This window comes from Ranitomeya variabilis, chromosome 7, assembly GCF_051348905.1.
Source record: "Ranitomeya variabilis isolate aRanVar5 chromosome 7, aRanVar5.hap1, whole genome shotgun sequence".
NCBI classification, from domain to species: domain Eukaryota; kingdom Metazoa; phylum Chordata; class Amphibia; order Anura; family Dendrobatidae; genus Ranitomeya; species Ranitomeya variabilis.
The window spans coordinates 90,790,271-90,810,794 of record NC_135238.1 but is presented as its reverse complement, the minus strand read 5'-3'; the positions used below and the strand labels follow the sequence as shown (position 1 = coordinate 90,810,794).

Here is a 20,524-nt window from a genome sequence, read left to right as displayed (position 1 = left end):
CAGGGCTAGGGGTGTGGTTAGGGTTACCGTTGGGATTAGGGTTAGGGGTGTGTTTGGGTTAGGGTTTCAGGTAGAATTGGGGAGTTTCCACTGTCCAGGCACATCAGGGGCTCTCCAAGCGCGACATGGCGTCCAATCTCAATTCCAGCCAATTCTGCGTTGAAAAAGTAAAACAGTGCTCCTTCCCTTCCGAGCTCTCCCGTGCGCCCAAAAAGGGGTTTACCCCAACATATGTGTTATCAGCGTACTCGGGACAAATTGAACAACAACTTCTGGGGTCCAAGTTCTCTTGTTATCCTAAGGAAAATAAAAATTTGGGGGGCTAAAAATCATTTTTGTGGGAAAAAAAAAGCTGTTTTATTTTCACGGCTCTGCGTTATAAACTGTAGTGAAGCACTTGGGGGTTCAAAGTTCTCACAACACATCTAGATAAGTTCCTTGGGAGGTCTAGTTTCCAATATGGGGTCACTTGTGGGGGGTTTGTACTGTTTGGGTACATCAGGGGCTCTGCAAATGCAACGTGACGCCTGCAGACCAATCCATTTAAGGCTGCATTCCAAATGGCGCTCCTTCCCTTCCGAGCTCTGTCATGCACCCAAACAGTGGTTCCCCCCCACATATGGGGTATCAGCGTACTCAGGACAAATTGGACAACAACTTTTGGGGTCTAATTTATCCTGTTACCCTTGTGAAAATACAAAACTGGGGGCTAAAAAATCATTTTTGTGAAAAAAAATAAAAATTATTTTCACGGCTCTGCGTTATAATCTGTAGTGAAACACTTGGGGGTTCAAAGCTCTCAAAACACATCTAGATAAGTTCCTTAGGGGGTCTACTTTCCAAAATGGTGTCACTTGTAGGGAGTTTCAATGTTTAGGCACATCAGGGGCTCTCCAAACGCAACATGGCGTCCCATCTCAATTCCAGTCAATTTTGCATTGAAAAGTCAAATTGCGCTCCTTCCCTTCCAAGCTCTGCCATGCGCCCAAACAATGGTTTACACCCACATATGGGGTATCATCGTACTCAGGACAAATTGCACAACATTTTTTGGGGTCCAATTTCTTCTCTTACCCTTGGGAAAATAAAAAATTGGGGGCAAAAAGATCATTTTTGTGAAAAAATATGATTTTTTATTTTTACGGCTCTGCATTATAAACTTCTGTGAAGCACTTGGTGGGTCAAAGTGCTCACCACACATCTAGATAAGTTCCTTAGGGGGTCTACTTTCCAAAATGGTGTCACTTGTAGGGAGTTTCAATGTTTAGGCACATCAGGGGCTCTCCAAACGCAACATGGCGTCCCATCTCAATTCCAGTCAATTTTACATTGAAAAGTCAAATGGCGCTCCTTCCCTTCCAAGCTCTGCAATGCGCCCAAACAATGGTTTACACCCACATATGGGGTATCATCGTACTCAGGACAAATTGCACAACATTTTTTGGGGTCCAATTTCTTCTCTTACCCTTGGGAAAATAAAAAATTGGGGGCAAAAAGATCATTTTTGTGAAAAAATATGATTTTTTATTTTTACGGCTCTGCATTATAAACTTCTGTGAAGCACTTGGTGGGTCAAAGTGCTCACCACACATCTAGATAAGTTCCTTAGGGGGTCTACTTTCCAAAATGGTGTCACTTGTAGGGAGTTTCAATGTTTAGGCACATCAGGGGCTCTCCAAACGCAACATGGCGTCCCATCTCAATTCCAGTCAATTTTGCATTGAAAAGTCAAATGGCGCTCCTTCCCTTCCAAGCTCTGCCATGCGCCCAAACAATGGTTTACACCCACATATGGGGTATCAGCGTACTCAGGACAAATTGCACAACATTTTTTGGGGTCCAATTTATTCTCTTACCCTTGGGAAAATAAAAAATTGGGGGCGAAAAGATCATTTTTGTGAAAAAATATGATTTTTTATTTTTACGGCTCTGCATTATAAACTTCTGTGAAGCACTTGGTGGGTCAAAGTGCTCACCACACATCAAGATAAGTTCCTTAGGGGGTCTACTTTCCAAAATGGTGTCACTTGTAGGGGGTTTCAGTGTTTAGGCACATCAGGGGCTCTCCAAACGCAACATGGCGTCCCATCTCAATTCCAGTCAATTTTGCATTGAAAAGTCAAATGGCGCTCCTTTCCTTCCGAGCTCTGCCATACGCCCAAACAGTGGTTTACCCTCACATATGGGGTATCAGCGTACTCAGGACAAATTGTACAACAACTTTGGGGGTCCATTTTCTCCTGTTACCCTTGGTAAAATAAAACAAATTGGAGCTGAAATAAATTGTGTGTGAAAAAAAGTTAAATGTTCATTTTTATTTAAACATTCCAAAAATTCCTGTGAAACACCTGAAGGGTTAATAAACTTCTTGAATGTGGTTTTGAGCACCTTGAGGGGTGCAGTTTTTAGAATGGTGTCACACTTGAGTATTTTCTATCATATAGACCCCTCAAAATGACTTCAAATGAGATGTGGTCCCTAAAAAAAAATGGTGTTGTAAAAATGAGAAATTGCTGGTCAACTTTTAACCCTTATAACTCCGTCACAAAAAAAATTTTGGTTCCAAAATTGTACTGATGTAAAGTAGACATGTGGGAAATGTTACTTATTAAGTATTTTGCGTGACATATGTCTGTGATTTAAGGGCATAAAAATTCAAAGTTGGAAAATTGCAAAATTTTCAAAATTTTCGCCAAATTTCCATTTTTTTCACAAATAAACGCAAGTTATATCGAATAAATTTTACCACTAACATGAAGTACAATATGTCACGAGAAAACAATGTCAGAATCGCCAAGATCCGTCAAAGCGTTCCAGAGTTATAGCCTCATAAAGGGACAGTGGTCAGAATTGTAAAAATTGGCCCGGTCATTAACGTGCAAACCACCCTTGGGGGTGAAGGGGTTAAAGTGGCCACTTGCAAGTTGTTCTCCTGTTTGAATCTCCTCTGAAGAGTGGCATCATGGGTTCCTCAAAACAACTGTCAAATGATCTGAAAACAAAGATTATTCAACATAGTTGTTCAGGGGAAGGATACAAAAAGCTGTCTCAGAGATTTAACCTGTCAACTTCCACTGTGAGGAACATAGTACATCTGTCATCAATACAACGCACTGTGTTTTTTTGCCGCCATGCATAACGCCTTTTTGTATGACCAAACAACTCAATCTTGGTTTCATCAGTCCACAGGACCTTCTTCGAAAAAGAAATTGGCTTCTCCAAAAGTGCTTTTGCATACCTCAGCCGACTCTGTTTGTGGCGTGCTTGCAGAAACGGCTTCTTTCGCATCACTCTCCCATACAGCTTCTCCTTGTGCAAAGTGCGTTGTATAGTTGACCGATGCACAGTGACACCATCTGCAGCAAGTTGATGCTGCAGCTCTCTGGAGGTGGTCTGAGGATTGTCCTTGACTGATCTCACCATTCTTCTTCTCTGCCTTTCTGATGTTTTTCTTGGCCTGCCACTTCTGGCCTTAACAAGAACTGTACCTGTGTTCTTCCATTTCCTTACTATGTTCCTCACAGTGGAAATTGACAGGTTAAATCTCTGAGACAGCTTTTTGTATCCTTCCCCTGAACAACTATGTTGAATAATCTTTGTTTTCAGATCATTTGACGGTTGTTTTGAGGAGCCCATGATGCCACTCTTCAGAGGAGATTCAAACAGGAGAACAACTTGCAAGTGGCCACTTTAAGTAGCTTTTCTCATGATTGCATACACCTGGCTATGATGTTCAAAGCTCAATGAGGTTACAAAACCAAAAAAAGTGCTTTAGTAAGTCAGTAAAAAGTAGGTAGGAGTATTTAAAACAAGAAAATGATAAGGGTGCCCATACTTATGCACCTGTCAAATTTTGTTTGAATGCAGATTGCACATTTTCTGTTAGTACAATAAACCTCATTTCAAAGAAAAAACATTACTGTGTCCAACAGTTATTAGATATATGAAACTGAAATAGCTGTTGCAAAAAAAAAAAATTTTTTATAAAACATTAAGCTTAAGATTGATAGGGGTGCCCAAACTTTTTCATATAACTGTACATATGGAGCAGTATATGGTGTCAATTATCTATGGAGCATCTTATCGGGCCAATTATATTATTATCATTGCCAACAAAGGATATATTACAAAGTATTGAGATGAAATTTTGTTTCTGACCAAATACTTATTTTCCACCATAATATGCAAATAAATTGATAAAAAAAAACAGACAATGTGATTTTCTGGATTTTTGTTTCTCAGTTTGTCTCCCATAGTTGAGGTCTACCTATGATGTAAATTACAGACGCCTCTCATCTTTTTAAGTGGTGGAACTTGCACTATTGCTGACTGACTAAATACTTTTTTGCCCCACTGTATATGGACAGTATAAGGGCTTATTCTGTTTGGAGCAATATATGGGGCCCATCATATACTGGGACATTATATGGTGCCCATCATATACTGTATAGAGCATTATATGTGGCCCATTATACTGTATGGAACAATATATGGGGCCCATTCTGTATGGAGCAATATATGGGGCCCATCATATCCTGTATCTATTTGTATAATTGCCTTGTAATGTTTTAATTTAATGTTCTATCCAGATGTCACCGTATCCCAGAATTCCAAGAGGAAGTTCACCAACCGCCATATTGGGACACCCGAGTGATGGGTGTTTCAATATGGAAACTGCTGCTGGTACCAACCTATTGCTCGGTACCACCAGCGGAACACCGTTGCACCACACACACAGACACACACTCACGCAGCCTCTTGTGCGGTACCACCAACGGAACACCGTCGCGAAAACACCACCACTGGGATCAGCTGAATGACTCACTGACAGCTGCCATCTTTGTACAGGAGGAATGCATGTGCAGATTAATGTGACCGCCGCTATCTGTCTGCACAAAGATGGCGGCGGTCTGATTTACTGTGCCTGCGCAAATTCCGCGCAGGTGCAGTGAATCATTCGGCTGATCCCGGTGGCAGATGCGCGACGTGTCTACAGGCAGAGGAAGACGGTCATATTAAAGGCATTTTCCCACGAACGAAGGTTCGTTTTAAAAATTGCCTGGGTCAACTGCATACCACATCTCCTGGGCAGGGGAAGAAGCAAAAGATAATACTGACATTACAGCAGGGGCAGAGGCGTAGCTAGCAGGGCTGTGGAGTCGGTAAGCCACAGTTGCGACTCCGACTCCTGGATTTTATCAGGTTCCAATCCTTCATAAATGGCCAATTCGTAACAATAAATTTACTGTTGTAAAATATTAACATCGTGCTTATTCAGTTTCTCACCATCATATAAGTAATCAGACCACTTAGAGCAAAAACTATATTTATTAGAATACAATTAGAATATAGCAAATAACTTTTATAAACTTTTCTAAACTCTTGTAAGTAAATATGCAATAAACACTGTTATGCAGTTAATAATAAGAAATCTATAAATTTGTCCTCAGAAAAAGTATTGCCTCTGTCAGATCCTCCTTCATGGATGCCCTCAAATCTGATCTAATTATTTTGAGAGCAGAGAACAACCTCTCTATACTAACTTGGGTTGGTGGCAAAGCAGTAACCACTCGGGCAACATCTCTGACAATGTCAGGATACAGAGGAATCGCTTGTTGCACTGTTATTTTTGATGAACAGTCAAATTTCTCAATTTCTTTTAGTGCACATGAAAAATTCTGCTGAAATGTACTGGCTGTGTTCTTTGATGGGGATGACTCTTCTTCTATGCGGGAACGCTTTGCACGGTCCTTGTGATCCAAATATTTTTCGAAATTAAATTCTTCATCAGTTGATGAGGGTGAAGATGTGGCAGGACGACCAAATTCTTCTTGTTCCTCCTGACTGTTCTGCAACCCTTTCATCCTTACTGCTATTTCAAACAGAGCTTCTTTTCCTTTATTTAGCTGTTGATCATCTAGAAGAATCCGATGCATTGGGTCTACATAAACAGCTGCCAAAAGAATGTTATTTTGTAATAGTAGCTCTTCTCTCCGTTTCATTGATGTAGCAATGCCACTTGCAATTAACCCTCCTCTTTGGGACAGGCGAAACATCAGGTTCTTCCACTCCTTTAAGAAAATACACGGAGTTAAGTCCTCTGCTTGTAATTTTTTAGTCACTGTAAATTGGTGCTCTAGCAATTTTTCCAGCTCAGTCACCTGATTCCACTGACTTTCATTTAGCGTCAGTTGAGGGTTAGCCATGTCTACAAGAAAGGTTTTCAGTTCAATCAAGCACTGAATCATTAAGTACTGCCCCATCGTGTGGCTTGATCAATAATTGCCCCTTTTCCAGCACGTTTCTTCAAAATTGAGTCAACTTTAGGGGTTCTGGCAACAGTAGCCAATTTTCTCACCTTGCCAATCAGTGCAGCAGCATGTCCTTCTTGCAGACTGTCTCTTATAGCCAGCTGTAGCGTATGCACAACACAGCGCATGTGATGAATGAAAGAACGTACTGACACAGTTTCAACAAGATCATCTAAACTATCATGTTGCTGTTCATCTGAAGCAACTTCAGTTTGCTCCTCAGTTACAATACTGTGTTCCTCTATTTAAAACATTTCTGTGTCTGTGGACCTAGAATGTTCTTCTAGCTGCTGGTCACCATCATTACTCTCATTCATTAGCTTAATAGTACTTACCATATTTGAAGCATTGTCAGTTACGACAGAAAGAACTTGCTCTGTTTTAAGTTCATAGTCTTGCAGAACCTTTTCCACCAAGACCTGGAGAAACTCACTGGTGTGATGAGCTTTCGTGTCTTTTACTGCCAATGTCTTGGTAACTATTTCATTTTTGTCACAAACAAATCGGACATTGATGGCAAAATAGTTCACTCTGTGATGTGTGCAGGCATCCATTTTAAGAAACAGAAAGCGTCCCTTGAGAGTTTTTTTAAGTTCTTCCTTTTGTTTAAAAGCTTCTTCGATTACTAATTTTCTAATACTCTCTCTCTCCAGAGAAACAGCAAGCTTGCGGGCCATTTCCCCATTCAGACACATAAAAGCTGGTCGTGAAAATAATGAAATAGGCACACTATCCTTTACAACAAGCTCTATGATCTGTTTTTAAGTTTCAATAAATTTTTATTTTTCAAAGAAAAACCAAGAAAGTTTCACAACAAAATCCCGCGCAGGGGAATATACATAAGTGTAATCAAATTCTAGATTAACCTTGATAGTTTTAAACAATACAACAATTGAACACGTAGACGAAGACAGGTGGTTGAAAAAACAAGAGGGGGGGGGAATAAGAGATCTATTACTGTATCAGAATACTATCAATGGTTGAGCACAAGGGGCGAGTCCAAGGAAGTCTATCGAACATTAAGTTAGCCTCATAGTGATAGTGATAAGACTTGGTCAAGATTACTGCTAGAGTTCCTTTCGATCCACGGCCTCCATACTTGATAGTAGGGCTCCCATGAGTCATCTCTTGTAGCTTGTATTCATTCACATAGCATAATAGTGTTCATCTTGTCAATTACTGAAGAAAGAGATAGGGTAGTTGTTTTCCATTTCGTTGCAATGTGTAGCTTAGTGGCCAGGAACAGCTGATTGACTAAATTATGTAGTTTGTTGGAGAAGCCAGGGTATCTGGCCCCCAGTAGGAACACCGTTGCATCTAATTGAATCACCCCACCACATAGCTCCTCCACAATAGATTTAATCCTTAGCCAAAGGGCGGATACGATAGGACAATCCCACCACGTGTGTTTCAAGTCGCCCAGGGCTCCACACCCCCTGAAACACCGATCCGATAAATTTGGATAGATGGCATGTAATTTGCTCGGAACCAAATATGTCCTATGTAGGAGCTTGATGGATGTCTCAACTAAGGAGGTTTGGAGACTACCCTTAGAAAGAGAGCAGCAACATTTTTGCCACTCCAATGGGGAAATTATCACATTAAAGTCTCTCTCCCATTGAGTCATATATTTAAGTTTTACATCTTCTGATATTGCATTCAGGGTTGAGTATATTAAACAGATAATGCCCAGTGGGTCATTCAAACATTTTTGCTCATAACCTGATGGGCGGTGGGTGACACCATGTCCTAAAATTTGCTCAGCAAAGTGAAAGATTTGGATGATACGCAATATTTCAGAGTTTGGTGGGGTGTACTTTTGGATGAACTCTTGTTTGGTGAGTAGAATATTGAATGGTGAAGTAAGATGTTTAAGGGTAATTAAACCCCTAGATACCCACCAATGGAAAGGGCGAGGCTCCAACCCTGGTGGAAAAGCTGGATTATGGAAAATATGAGTCATTAAGGAAGTTTTGGATTGTAGGGAATGTTTAAATCTTTCCTTCCTCCATAACATCATAGAATGTGCTGTGAATGGAGCTGATGTATGGATCCCTTTCGGAAGCCTCTGCAACGACCACATGAAGCCTGGTAGAGTGAATGGAGTCAGGAAGTGAGATTAGAGATTCACCCATCTGGGTACGCTATGTTTGTCTGCGTTGGTACTTATTAGCTGGGCCAGCTGGGCCGCTCTATAGTATAAAGTGAAGTTGGGCAGAGACATACCTCCTCATCTTCTATTAATAAACATGGTTTTTAGTCTTATCCTAGGTCTTTTTCCCTGCCATATAAATTTAGAGATCGTGTTATGGATATCTAGAAACGTTTTGGAAGGTAGAGGAATGGGCAAAGAGCGGAAAATATACAGAAATCGTGGTAAGGAAACCATCTTAATGGCGTGTAGTCTACCTAGCCAGGATAGGGACATAGATGACCATCTGGTAAGGTCCGACCTGAGATTTCTAATTAAGGGGGCATAATTCCATTTAAATAGAGTCAACCTATGGGAGGTTAGATTGATGCCGAGATAGGTTAAATACCGCTCATTTTTGGTAAACTTAAACTGTGCTGTTATGTTGTTTTGTGTTTCCCTGGGGGTGTTAATGAACAAGGCTTCAGATATGTCAACGTTAATCTTGAGGCCAGAGACCAGTTGAAATTCATGAAGGGCAACGAAAAGGTTTGGGAGTGTAATAGTGGGATTAACTATGGATAATAGTAGATCATCTGCGAAAAGGCTAGCCTTGTATTGATCACCTCTGATTATAGGTCCATTAATGTTGGGGTTGGCTCTAATAGCTTCCGCCAAGGGCTCCATGGCTAGGGCAAATAAAGCTGGGGATAGCGAACATCCCTGCCTGGTACCACGTTGTATGTTAATAGGGGTGGGCTGATTTGAGGGTAGTTTCAGATAGGCCGTGGGATGATCATATAGTAGTTTAAGACAGGAGATAATACTGCTCGGGAAACCAAATTCAGCGAGGACTTCGAACAGGTATGACCATGACACCGAGTCAAAGGCCTTCTCTATATCGAGTGCTAGCAGGAGCAAAGATTGCTTAGAGTGATTAGCTAAGTGTATTAAATTAAGGTTCCTCCTAATATTGTCGGGGCCCTGCCTTTTGGGAATAAATCCTACCTGGTCCCGGTGGATTAGAATGGGCAATATTTTATTTAGTCTGGCCGTGATTATGGAAGTGAAAATTTTTAAATCTATGTTTAGCAATGAGATAGGCCTGTAGTTTTGGGGGGAGAGGTGATCCTTCTTCGGTTTTGGGATTACAGTTACGTGGGCGATGTAAAATTCAGGTGGCATTTGAGCTCCATTTAGTAGAGCATTACAAAAGCTCTGTATGTGAGGTATAAGTAAGTTGTCAAATTTTTTGTAGTATAGTGCTGTAGGCCCATCAGGCCCGGGAGCTTTGTTTTTTTTTAAAGTTTTTAATCGTTGCTTTTATTTCGTCAGAGTTGATTGGTACTTGGAGTTGTGCTATGTATGAGTACGGGACTTTAGGTAGTGTCAGATTTTTGAGAAAGCTCCGGATGCGTAGTGGGGAAGGGGGCTGCGTGAGGGAGTATAGGTTTTGGTAGTATTGCTGAAACGTTTTATATATTACATCTGGATGGGCAGTAATACGGCCTGTAGAATCTTTAATGGAGGAGATATTATTCAGAAGCTCTCTACTCCTACGTTTACGGGCTAACATGCTGCTTGGTTTGTTAGCATATTTGTGGAAAGTAGATTTAGTCCATGTCAGGGCCCTTTCTGATCTATTTGTTAAAATGGTATTGAGTTGTAATTTAGTTTCACGAATATTCTTGATTAGATAAAGTGAAGGGAGGTTTTGGTTTGCCTGTTCTAATTTTGAGAGCTTATTTTCTAGTTGCAGTTGTAGGTCAGACCTTTGCTTTTTCCTGTTAGAGGCAATTTTGATCAGGGTCCCTGTTATAAATTTTTTATGTGCCATCCACACAGTTCCCGGGGACACGTCAGTAGTATTGTTAGTTTGGAAATATACGTTTAGCTCATCCTTTATAATAGATAAGACCGTTGGGTCTGTTAGTAGAGACTCATTCAGTCTCCACCTAAACAGCCTAGAAGTGGTAATGTTAAAGTTAAATGCAGAAAGGATGGCATCATGGTCTGACCAAGATGATACTATATGCCGGGAGTATAGAACCGAGGGGAGTGTTTTGGAAGAGGTGAGGTGTAAGTCAATTCTGGAATAGGACTTTTGTGCAGGGGAGAAATATGTATATCCCCTCTGACGGCCATTCAGCTCTCGCCAGATATCTGCCAAACAATTTACTTTCAGCATTTGTAGGATTTTTTTTCTGTCTGTTTTTGATACGTCTGCTCGATTCTGTGAACTGCTGTCAAGTGACTGGCTCAGAGTGAGATTAAAGTCACCACACCATATAAGGTGATGATACGTGAGCGAAGCTAACTTTGATAAGATTAGACGCATGACTCGAGTCTGAGTGGCAGTCGGCAGGTAGCTATTAACAATGCATATATTTAGACCCTGCATGGTTCCCAACAGGATAATGAACCTGCCTCAGGGTCTGAGTACGTGCTAATGGGTTGGAATGGAAGGCTGTTTTTAATTAGAATAGCCACACCCCTCGTTTTGCGGTCCCAGGTTGAAAGAAAAAAATTCGAATAATGTGCATCCAGGAATTTGGGGTGGGAGGAATTGGAAAAATGGGTTTCCTGAAGGCAGATTACATCTGGGTTGTGCTTCCGATAATCGAGGAAGGCCTTTTTACGTTTTAGAGGCGAGTTGAAGCCCCGCACATTATGGGAGAGCACTCTACACATGCTTAATTAAGTGGATACTGCTAATAAGAGACAAACCATCGCCCTCCACCCGACCTTGTCCCACAAATTTACCATCACAGCAATACTCTCTATGTGGAAACAAAAGGGAAGAGACAAACAGGGGAAAGACGTCGACACAAAACATAACATAAGTTTTCCAAAGGGCATTGTGCCCACAAGATACGGCGATCTGGGCTCCCATATTAGGAAGGATACCAAATTTCGACGAAGTTGGGCAGCATGTTGCAACCCCGAGAACCCCAACCCTTGAATCATATAGGGTTGACTTTATAATAGGGGAAAGGGGGGAGAGAAAGAAAAAAAAAAAGGGGGGGGGGGAGGGATAATGAAAAAGGAGGGATAGGGAGAAGGTTGTTTGATAATACAATAGTAAGTAGTTCAACTGTAAATAGACCGAGCATTAACTGTTAGGTAGATGACCTAGTTTCAGAGCAGGGCAAAACCAATAACTGACCCAGCAGCAGAACCCAAAGCCACATAAAACATTCTGATGGGACCAAATCCTGGGTTATGCAGGTCAAGTGACCTGAGTGTTTTGGCTTCTTGTTCTGGGAAGGTTCTTCCATTCCTTTACAGGCCTGGGTTTTCTCTGTGGGAGCGAGGAGGTCTCTGAAGATAGTGGGATACCAGCCTTAATTAGGGCCTGAGTTCCTTCCTCTAAGGACCGGCAGGTATAGAGTTGGGATTTGAATGTGAAAATAAGGGCAAACGGGAAGCCCCACCTGTATTTGACCTGGGCTTCTTGTAGAGAGGTCGTAATCGATCTGAGGGCCCTTCTCCTGGCCAGTGTGGTGGGCGCAATGTCTGCATAGATGTGCACTGAGTCCGACAGACCAGGTAAGATAGGATGGTTTCTAGCTGCCAGCAAGATCTGATCACGGATCTCCTCATAGTGCATCTTTAGTGTAACATCTCTGGGTATATCATTAGATCGTGGCTTGCCCAGTGCCCTGTGTATTCTTGTAATATGGAGCAAGGTCGGGTCCAGGTCAGGTAGAAGGGCTGTAAAGAGGGCTGTTGCTGTATCTTTAAGGGCAACAACATGTTCAGGAAGCCCTCTAATTCATATGTTGCTCCTTCTGGATCTATTCTCATAGTCCTCACACCTCAATTCTAGCTCAGTAATGCGATCAGTGTGCAGCTTGAGAGTCTCCTAGTCCTCCTCCAGTGCATCTGAGACAGCGTCCATTTTCTCCTCCAGGCTGTTTGTGCGCTGCGCTATATCTTGCAACTGGGATGAGATACCCTGCATAGCGGTGGTGAGTTCCTCTCTAAAGGTTTCTTGCAGGGACCTCGTGAGGGCAGCTGTTGAGATCATCGCTTCAGAGTGCGGGGGAATGTCATCCCGCTCTGCGCTCCCATCACCATGTGTTGCAGAGGCTAGTGGAGGATTAGCTGCAGTAGCCATTTTGGAAGGGGTGCCGCTCATAAGGAGGTCTGAAATAGCGCGGCCCGCTGGCTGTGCCGCGCTTCCCTTTTTCGGCATTACAGATTGCCCCGCTCTCAAAGGTATGCTGTCCCAGGGAGGGGGATACTTTTACTATGCTCCGGTCGCTGGAAAGGGTTGAATGGGGTTCGTCGGGTAGCGGAGCTCAGCACAACATGTCCGTCATTGCCGGACTCCACGCATGCGCCCCGTTAATAAAGTTTTATCTCCTATCTCACTTCACTTGGTTGCGGGATGGGTTATATGCAGGGAATAGCAGAGCGGTCTGAGAGCTATTGTTACAGTGCTCGGTGTTATCAGCCCCAGTTACGTCATTGCAGCTTGCTGCTTTCTGCTGCTGAAAGGTACCGCGATCCTAAGGGGTCAATAGGGCTCTGTAAGTCCCAGGTCCTGGGTGGTTTGTGACTAAGTTATCGGCTCCTCCGGCGCAGAGGTTGTCGCCACCGCCGCCTATAGCCGTGTCAATAGTGTTCACAGGGATCACAGAGTTTCCCGCCGGAGCTCGCTCACCCCTGCAGGGGGGGTGTCTGGCCACGAGTGCCGGTCCCGGGACTGCTTACCTCCAGTGTAGAAGTTTTCCGGGAGTGACTTGTTCCTGTCAGATCCTCTGTGGCTCCGAGGCGTCGCTCCGGCAGGCTCGCCTCCCGACGGGCCCTCCGGAATCCCCACCTCCCTCCGCAGATGTCCTCTCTATTCAGCCGCCTCACCGCTCCAGGCTTCAGTGCGGACAGGAAGGTTCTTTACACTCGCCGGGATGCTGTGGAGGAGGAGGAGGGGGCGCCCACTGCAGCGCCTGTCTTTTCCGAGACCCGGCGGCTCCGGAACGATGAGGATCCGGCGGAGCTTCCTGCTCTGCTCGGGACTTCCTTGTCGCTCCAGTGTGGGCTTCTCCCGGTGGGTCCTCCGGTCTCTTTTATTCTCGTTCACCGCTGTTGGATGCTCCTTATGGGCACCTTTTGTGACTCCTCTCCCGGTTCCGGCACTGAGAAAGCTGGCGGCTCCGGTGGGGTATATCCAGAGGGTCACGCAGCAAGATGGCGCCAGCCAGCTAATCCTATGATCTGTTTTTTAAATGTATCTACTGTCATTGTCACAGTAACTTTGTCACTGACAAAATATCTTGCAACTGATGGCTGCAAACTCCTCTGCTCCTTTGCTTGGCTGGAAGAGCTGGGCACTGGTTCATTGGTTTGGATGCAGTCTCTCATATCCACTGCTTTCAGTACTTCTGGATGAAAGCGCTGTAAATGTCTCTTTAGATTAGAAGCTCTGGTAGGAGCATTTTTATCTTTGCCTGAATATGCACTGATCTTGGCTTCACAGCATTTGTTTTCGTCTGGATCATTTGTCATACACAGACAGACATAATGTTTTCTATCTTGAGTGATGGTGAAATGTTCAAATACAGCTGATTTAATGTGACGCTTCTTTGACATTCTCAGGTTTTTAATTCTGCATTCACAATCCAAATGACAATTGTTTTTCCTAAAAACAATTGTACAAAATTATTGCCAGGTCGTACAACTGATATAGTGGTCAGTAATACTGTTATTCCTCATGTACTCACAGTTAACTGATGCAAAGTTTGTTGAAAGGATAATACTTCTTACAGACTTCCTCTTCTGAGTAGCAGCTGTGAGATGCTTGGAAGACGCACACCTAGTAAACATCTAGTCTAGAGGAGGAGCTTTACTACTAAGAATTTGCAACACATTTTCACTTTCAGTTTCATACATTGTAAGTAGGGGGGTTGGGGCAGCATGAGGTTAACCAAGTATAAGATTAGATAAGGGCAGTGGAGAACAGTGACACACAAGAAGTAAGAAATGTCTATCTCCAGCAGAACTGCTTATCACTGTTGTTCATAGTTTGATAGAACATATATATTTGAGTAACATTTATAAAATTCATATGAAAGTTCAATTATGAAATAATACATTTTTTTTAAAGATGGAGTCGGAGTCGGTACATTTCTACCGACTCCAACCAAAACTAACTCCGACTCCGACTCCACAGCCCTGGTAGCTAGGGTTTTGGCTCACGGAGGATGAAGCTTCTGAGTGGGCCCCTAACCAGGTAACCTTGATTACAGCTGCGTGATGCACCCTAATAGTGGAGGAGAACCTCAGCAGATGACCGCGCTGTTACTGAAGATAATCTCTATATAAAGACCAACATGGATATTACCGCCATATGGTCAGTGGTAGATACCAGTCCTACAGAACATATAAGAGGTCACAGCACAGTTACAGAAAATGTCTTACCGCTGACGTCCTTTCTGATGGAGTCGTTCACTTTTCCCGTCTTTTCCATCTGGCCCAGACCGACGTGACAACTTCTTCCACCCAGGACTCGTCTGCAGAGAATACAACAAAGACAAGTTTCACTTCTCATATTCCAGCCATCACCATCTATTCCCAACCTGCACAAACTCCTCATCCTGCTGATATCCCAATACTGAGCCGCTGCTGCCATATGTGTCCCTATTACTGCCCCTGATACCCCAATACTGAGCCGCCGCTGCTGCAGTATGTGTCCCTATTACTGAACCCGATATCCCAATACTGAGCCGCTGCTGCCGTATGTGTACCTATAACTACCCCTGATACCCAATACTGAGCCACTGCTGCCACATGTGTCCCTATTACTCGACCTGATACCCCAATACTGAGCTGCTACTGCTGCCGTATGTGTCCCTATTACTGCCCCTGACACCCCAATACTGAGCCGCTGCTGCCGTATGTGTCCCTATTACTGCCCCTGACACCCCAATACTGAGCCGCTGCTGCCATATGTGTCCCTATTACTGCCCCTGACACCCAATAGTGAGCCACTGCTGCCACATGTGTCCCTATTACTCCACCTGATACCCCAATACTGAGCCGCAGCTGCCGTATGTGCCCCTATTACTGCACCCGATATCCCAATACTGAGCCGCTGCTGCCGTATGTGTCCCTATTACTGCTCCTGATACCCAATACTGAGCCGCTGCTGAAGTATGTGTCCTTATTACTCCACCAGATACCCCAATACTGAGCCTCTGCTGTATGTGTCCCTATTACTGCCCCTGATACCCCAATACTGAGCCGCTGCTGCCGTATGTGTCCCTATTACTGCACCTGATACCCCAATACTGAGCCGCTGCTGCCGTATGTGTCCGTATTACTGCCCCTGAAACCCCAATACTGAGCCCCTGTTGCTGTATGTGTCCCTATTACTCCACCTGATACCCCAATACGGAGCCGCTGCTGCCGTGTGTCCCTATTACTGCACCTGATACGCTAATACTGAGCCACTGCTGCTGTATGTGTCCCTATTACTGCCCCAGATACCCCAATACTGAGACGCTGCCATATGTGTCCACATTACTGAACCTGATACCCCAATACTGAGCGGCTGCTGCCATATGTGTCCCTATTACTGCACCTGCTATGTGATTCTCTGTGCCCTCTAAATTCTAAAGCACCCCTCTATAATATAGTGATGCCGGGTGCAAGTGCCCTAGAAAACAGAGCCCATATTTTGCCCCCTAGAAAGTAATAATGCCCTGTGTGCCCCTTTGATAGTAACAGTAACCTGAGTTCCCCTATAGCAATAAGTGCCCACTCTACATTTAATAAGGTCCTGAGTCTCCCCCTGTACAGCTCCCCTATACACAGTATGATGCTCTCTTGTACACAGTATAATGCCCCTCACTGTATAGTACCACCCACAAAGTATATTGACCCCTTAATAGCCCCCAAACTGTTTGATGGCTCCAACACCAGAGGTGTCAAACTGCATTCCTCGAGGGCCGCCAACAGATCATGTTTTCAGGATTTCCTTGTATTGCACAGGTGATAATTTAATCACCTGCACAGAATGATTCCTGCACCTTGTGGAATGCTAAGGAAATCCTGAAAACATGACCTGTTGGAGGCCCTCGAGGAATGCAGTTTGACACCTCTGTCCAACACTGTATGATGGCCCCCCACTGTAATCTCCACACTGTACAATGGCCCCCTCACTGTAATCTCCACACTGTGTGATGCCCCCTAGATAGCCTCTATATACTATAATGCACCGGAGGATAGTCCTAAATGTAGTATAATGCACTCCCCATAGGCCTCCATATATTATCATGCACTCCCCAAAAGTCTCCATATAGTATAATACACTCCCCATAGGCCTACTATATATTGTATAATGCACCCCCCATAGGCAGACTCTATTGCACAAGGCAGCACCCATAGGCAGACTCTGTAGTATCAGGCAGCACCCCATAGGCAGACCCTGTAGTATAAGACAGCACCCCTATAAGCAGACCCTGTAATATAAGGCAGCACCCCCATAGGCAGCCCCTGTAGTATAAGACAGCACCCCCATAGGCAGACCTTGTAGTATAAGACAGCACCCCTATAGGCAGACCCTGTAATATAAGGCAGCACCCCTATAGGCAGATTGTGTAGTATAAGGCAGCACCTTTAATATAAGGCAGCACCCGTAAAAAAATAAATAAATACTCATCTCTCTTCCTCTGCAGCTCTGAGTGCCCGCTCATCTCCTGACAGCGGGTGCCGGCTTGTGACGTCATCGCGCCCCCTGTCAGTGTCTGCGTCGGTCACGTCAGATGCTGAGAAGGGGATGATGGGAGAAGGAGCGTAGCGCTCCTTCTCCCATCAATGCGATCAGCTGTATAGGCTAAATGCCGGTACAGATGACCTTCCGATGACGGACAGGGGGGCCCACTGCTTGCACCGGGGCCCCCCGCCTGCTCCGGGGCCACATAGCGGCTGGGCGGCAGAGTAGGGAGATCGATTCACCCTGCTCTGCCGCAGAATGTAACTGTATTGGCGCGGCCATCCATTAGCCTTCTTACACAGTTAGCAAACACAAAGTACCATAAGAACACTGGACTGATGGTTGTTGGAAATGGGCCTCTACACACCTATGAAGATATTGCATTACAAACCAGACGTTTGCAGCTAGAATAGTCATTTACCACATTTTGGCCGGTTTCACATTAGCGTTTTGAGGAGCTGCGGACTTCCTCCATGAAGCCCCGCCCTCGGCCGCACCTCCGCCGCTAGCTCCGCCTACTTTTTCATGCGACCTGCGTACCTATCTTTAACATTAGGTACGCAGGTCGTGCGGCTGTATGCGGATCCTTCCGCATGCGTCATTTTGACGATGCGGAGAAAAAAAGAAATTGCTACCAGCTGCGTCCTACGCTGGTCGCCGCATCGTCAAAACGACGCATGCGGAAGCATCCACATACAGCCGCATGACCTGCGTACCTAATGTTAAAGATAGCTACACAGGCCGCCTGCAGGCCGCATGAGGAAGTAAGCGGAGCTAGCGGCGGAGGTACGGCTGAGGGCGGGGCTTCACAGAGGAAGTCCGCAGCCCTCTGCAGCTCCTCAAAACACTAGTGTGAAACTAGCATAACAATGTATACAGTATATTTCTGAATCATTAAGGCCCCATACACACGTTCAGGAATTGATGCAGAAAATTCCTGTGAAAATCCTGACATTGCTGCCGGATTTCCGCATGAAAACCGCATGCGTTTTTTAGCGCGTTTTTTGCGCGTTTTTGACGCGGTTTTTCCCAAACGTTTCCCAATGCATTAGACAGTGGGAAAACCACGAAAAAAACGCAAAATTAATGAGCATGTCCGGTTTTTTACCGCAATGCGTTTTTCATGCGGAAAAACGCACATCATGTGCACAGAAATTGCGGATTTCATTAAAAATGATAGGATGCTTAATGTATGCAGATTATTTGCGGTTTTATAGCGTTTTTATAGCGCAAAAACGCTAAAAAAACGCAAATAATCTGCACTGTGTGAACATAGCCTTAATGTTAGCTTCATTGGAAAAAAATGTGTTTTTCTTTCAAAAATAAGGAAATTTCTAAGTGACACTAAACTTTGGAACGGTACTGTAAACTAGATAGCAAATCATAAAGGTCGGGTGCTCGACCCGAGTAAAGAGCATAATGGAAGTCAATGGGAAACATGAGAATTTTTCTGGCAGACCCCCCTGCCCCCCCCCCTTCCCCCCCGGAATTCTGGAGGGGTCTAAAAATTACTCAAATTGATGGAAACCATGCTGGAATAGAAAGGAAACAGCATGGGGAAGACCCCTGAAAGCTTCTCTGAATCCCAGGTCACTGCTGGGGAAAATGTTGTCAGAGTGTCGCGTTACTTTTACGGACTGACAATAAAATATACAAAACTGAAGATAAAATGGATTTTACTGCAAAAAATGTTAAACATTCTTGCAGGATAATGACATATATAAAACAAAATAACGAGGATAAGAAATGCTCCTCCACAAATACTGTTTTTGCTGCATTTTTGAACGTTTGCATCGCTTTCAAAGGTGAAAAAAAACATTCACCAGGAAATGTAATTTTAACATTTTACTACCTTATCTGGCCATGTGGTGTGTGAGACTTGATCAGACAAATCCAGTTTAATTTATGAAGGGGGGGACTATGAAAGTCATCAACATTTTTTTTTTCAGAGCCATGAGGTGGCCCTCACTATTTTTAGAGGGCCAGCAGGCGGCCTTCACTATTTTTAGAGGGCCAGCAGGCGGCCTTCACTATTTTTAGAGGGCCAGCAGGCGGCCCTCACTATTTTTAGAGGGACAGCAGGCGTCTTTTTCACAGATGAGACTAAAATAGAGCTTTTTGATAAAGCACATTATTCTACTGCTTACTGTAAATGGAATGAGGCATACAAATAAAAACACAGCACCTACAGTCAAATATGGAGGAAATTCTAAGATATTTTGGGGTTGTTGTTTTGTTGCCTCTGACACTGGGTGCCATGACTGTGTGCATGGCATCATGAAATGTAAAGAATCCCAAAGGATTTAGGGTCGCAATGTAGTGTCCAGTGTCAGAAAGCTAGGTTTGCATCCTAGGTCATGAGTCTATCAGCAGGACAATAACCCCAAACATACTTCAAAAAGCACCCAGAAATGGATGGATGGATACAAAGCACTGGAGAGTTCAGAAGTGGCAATTCCAGGTCCAGTAGTGTATAGTCTCCCACCACTATCTCTTACATACAGCTGCTACAGTGAAGCTGCGAATGAACACATTAAAATCTGTTAATTTTGACTGCTTTGATGAATTTCAGAGTACAGAACACAAATCTATCAATGAGTGCATAGAAAATAAACAATCAAATTATGGTTTGTGGAAGAGAAAAGTGTGACCAGAATGAACACTCATTTGCAGCAGATGATACCTAGCACCAATACCTACATTAAACACAGCTAACAGCGAGATTTATAAGGTATATAGACAGCTCACCATAGACGAATAGCAGGTAAGAGCGGTAATATTGCAGAATATAGAAGGGATTTAAACCGGCCCTGAAAATATTGTTTCTTGTACGCGGCAGCAAGAAATGCAAGCAACACTGCCTGCTTTCATGGATTTCTGAGTAAAGATCACCATAAAAAAACATGAAACTGTCAATGAGTGCATGGAAGAAAGCAATCAAGTTATAGACTGTGGAAGAGATGAATGTAATCAGACTGAACACTCATTTCCAGCAAATGATGCCTAGCACCTAACCCTACACTAAACACAGCTAATAGCGGTATTACTAGGGAATAAAATAGATGTTACCTTGATGGTTTTTTTAGGTTGCATCAGCAAGTATTATAATTTATAAGGCAATAATCCCAGACTAGATGCTTGTAATATGCTACGCTATCCCTACTGCGACAGCTCACCCTCAACAAATTGCAGATAAGAGCGGTATTATTAGAGAATGGAATCTATTTGAATTAGCTCTCAAAAAAACGATTAGTCTAATGTAGCAGCATCAAGGACTGAAATTTCATCAACCCTGCTGAGGAATATAGTGGAGTGTTTTGCATCTACTCAGCCTGATATAGAAGAGACCAGGATCCTCTGTAC

The 20,524-nt window shown here is 43.8% G+C and overlaps 1 protein-coding gene across 6 annotated transcripts in view; it reads right to left on the bottom strand.

Moving 5' to 3' along the window:
• PMS1 (PMS1 homolog 1, mismatch repair system component) overlaps window positions 1-20,524 on the bottom strand; it is a 440,797-nt gene that overhangs the window by 406,991 nt on the left and 13,282 nt on the right. For 3 of the 6 annotated variants that reach the window (XM_077275413.1, XM_077275417.1, XM_077275415.1), the window contains exon 2: window positions 14,866-14,957. The exons of the other annotated variants lie outside the window; for them this stretch is intronic. In XM_077275413.1, the coding sequence (XP_077131528.1) occupies window positions 14,866-14,957 (92 nt within the window). The remainder of the gene's footprint in view (window positions 1-14,865; window positions 14,958-20,524) is intronic. 6 annotated transcript variants of the gene reach the window in all.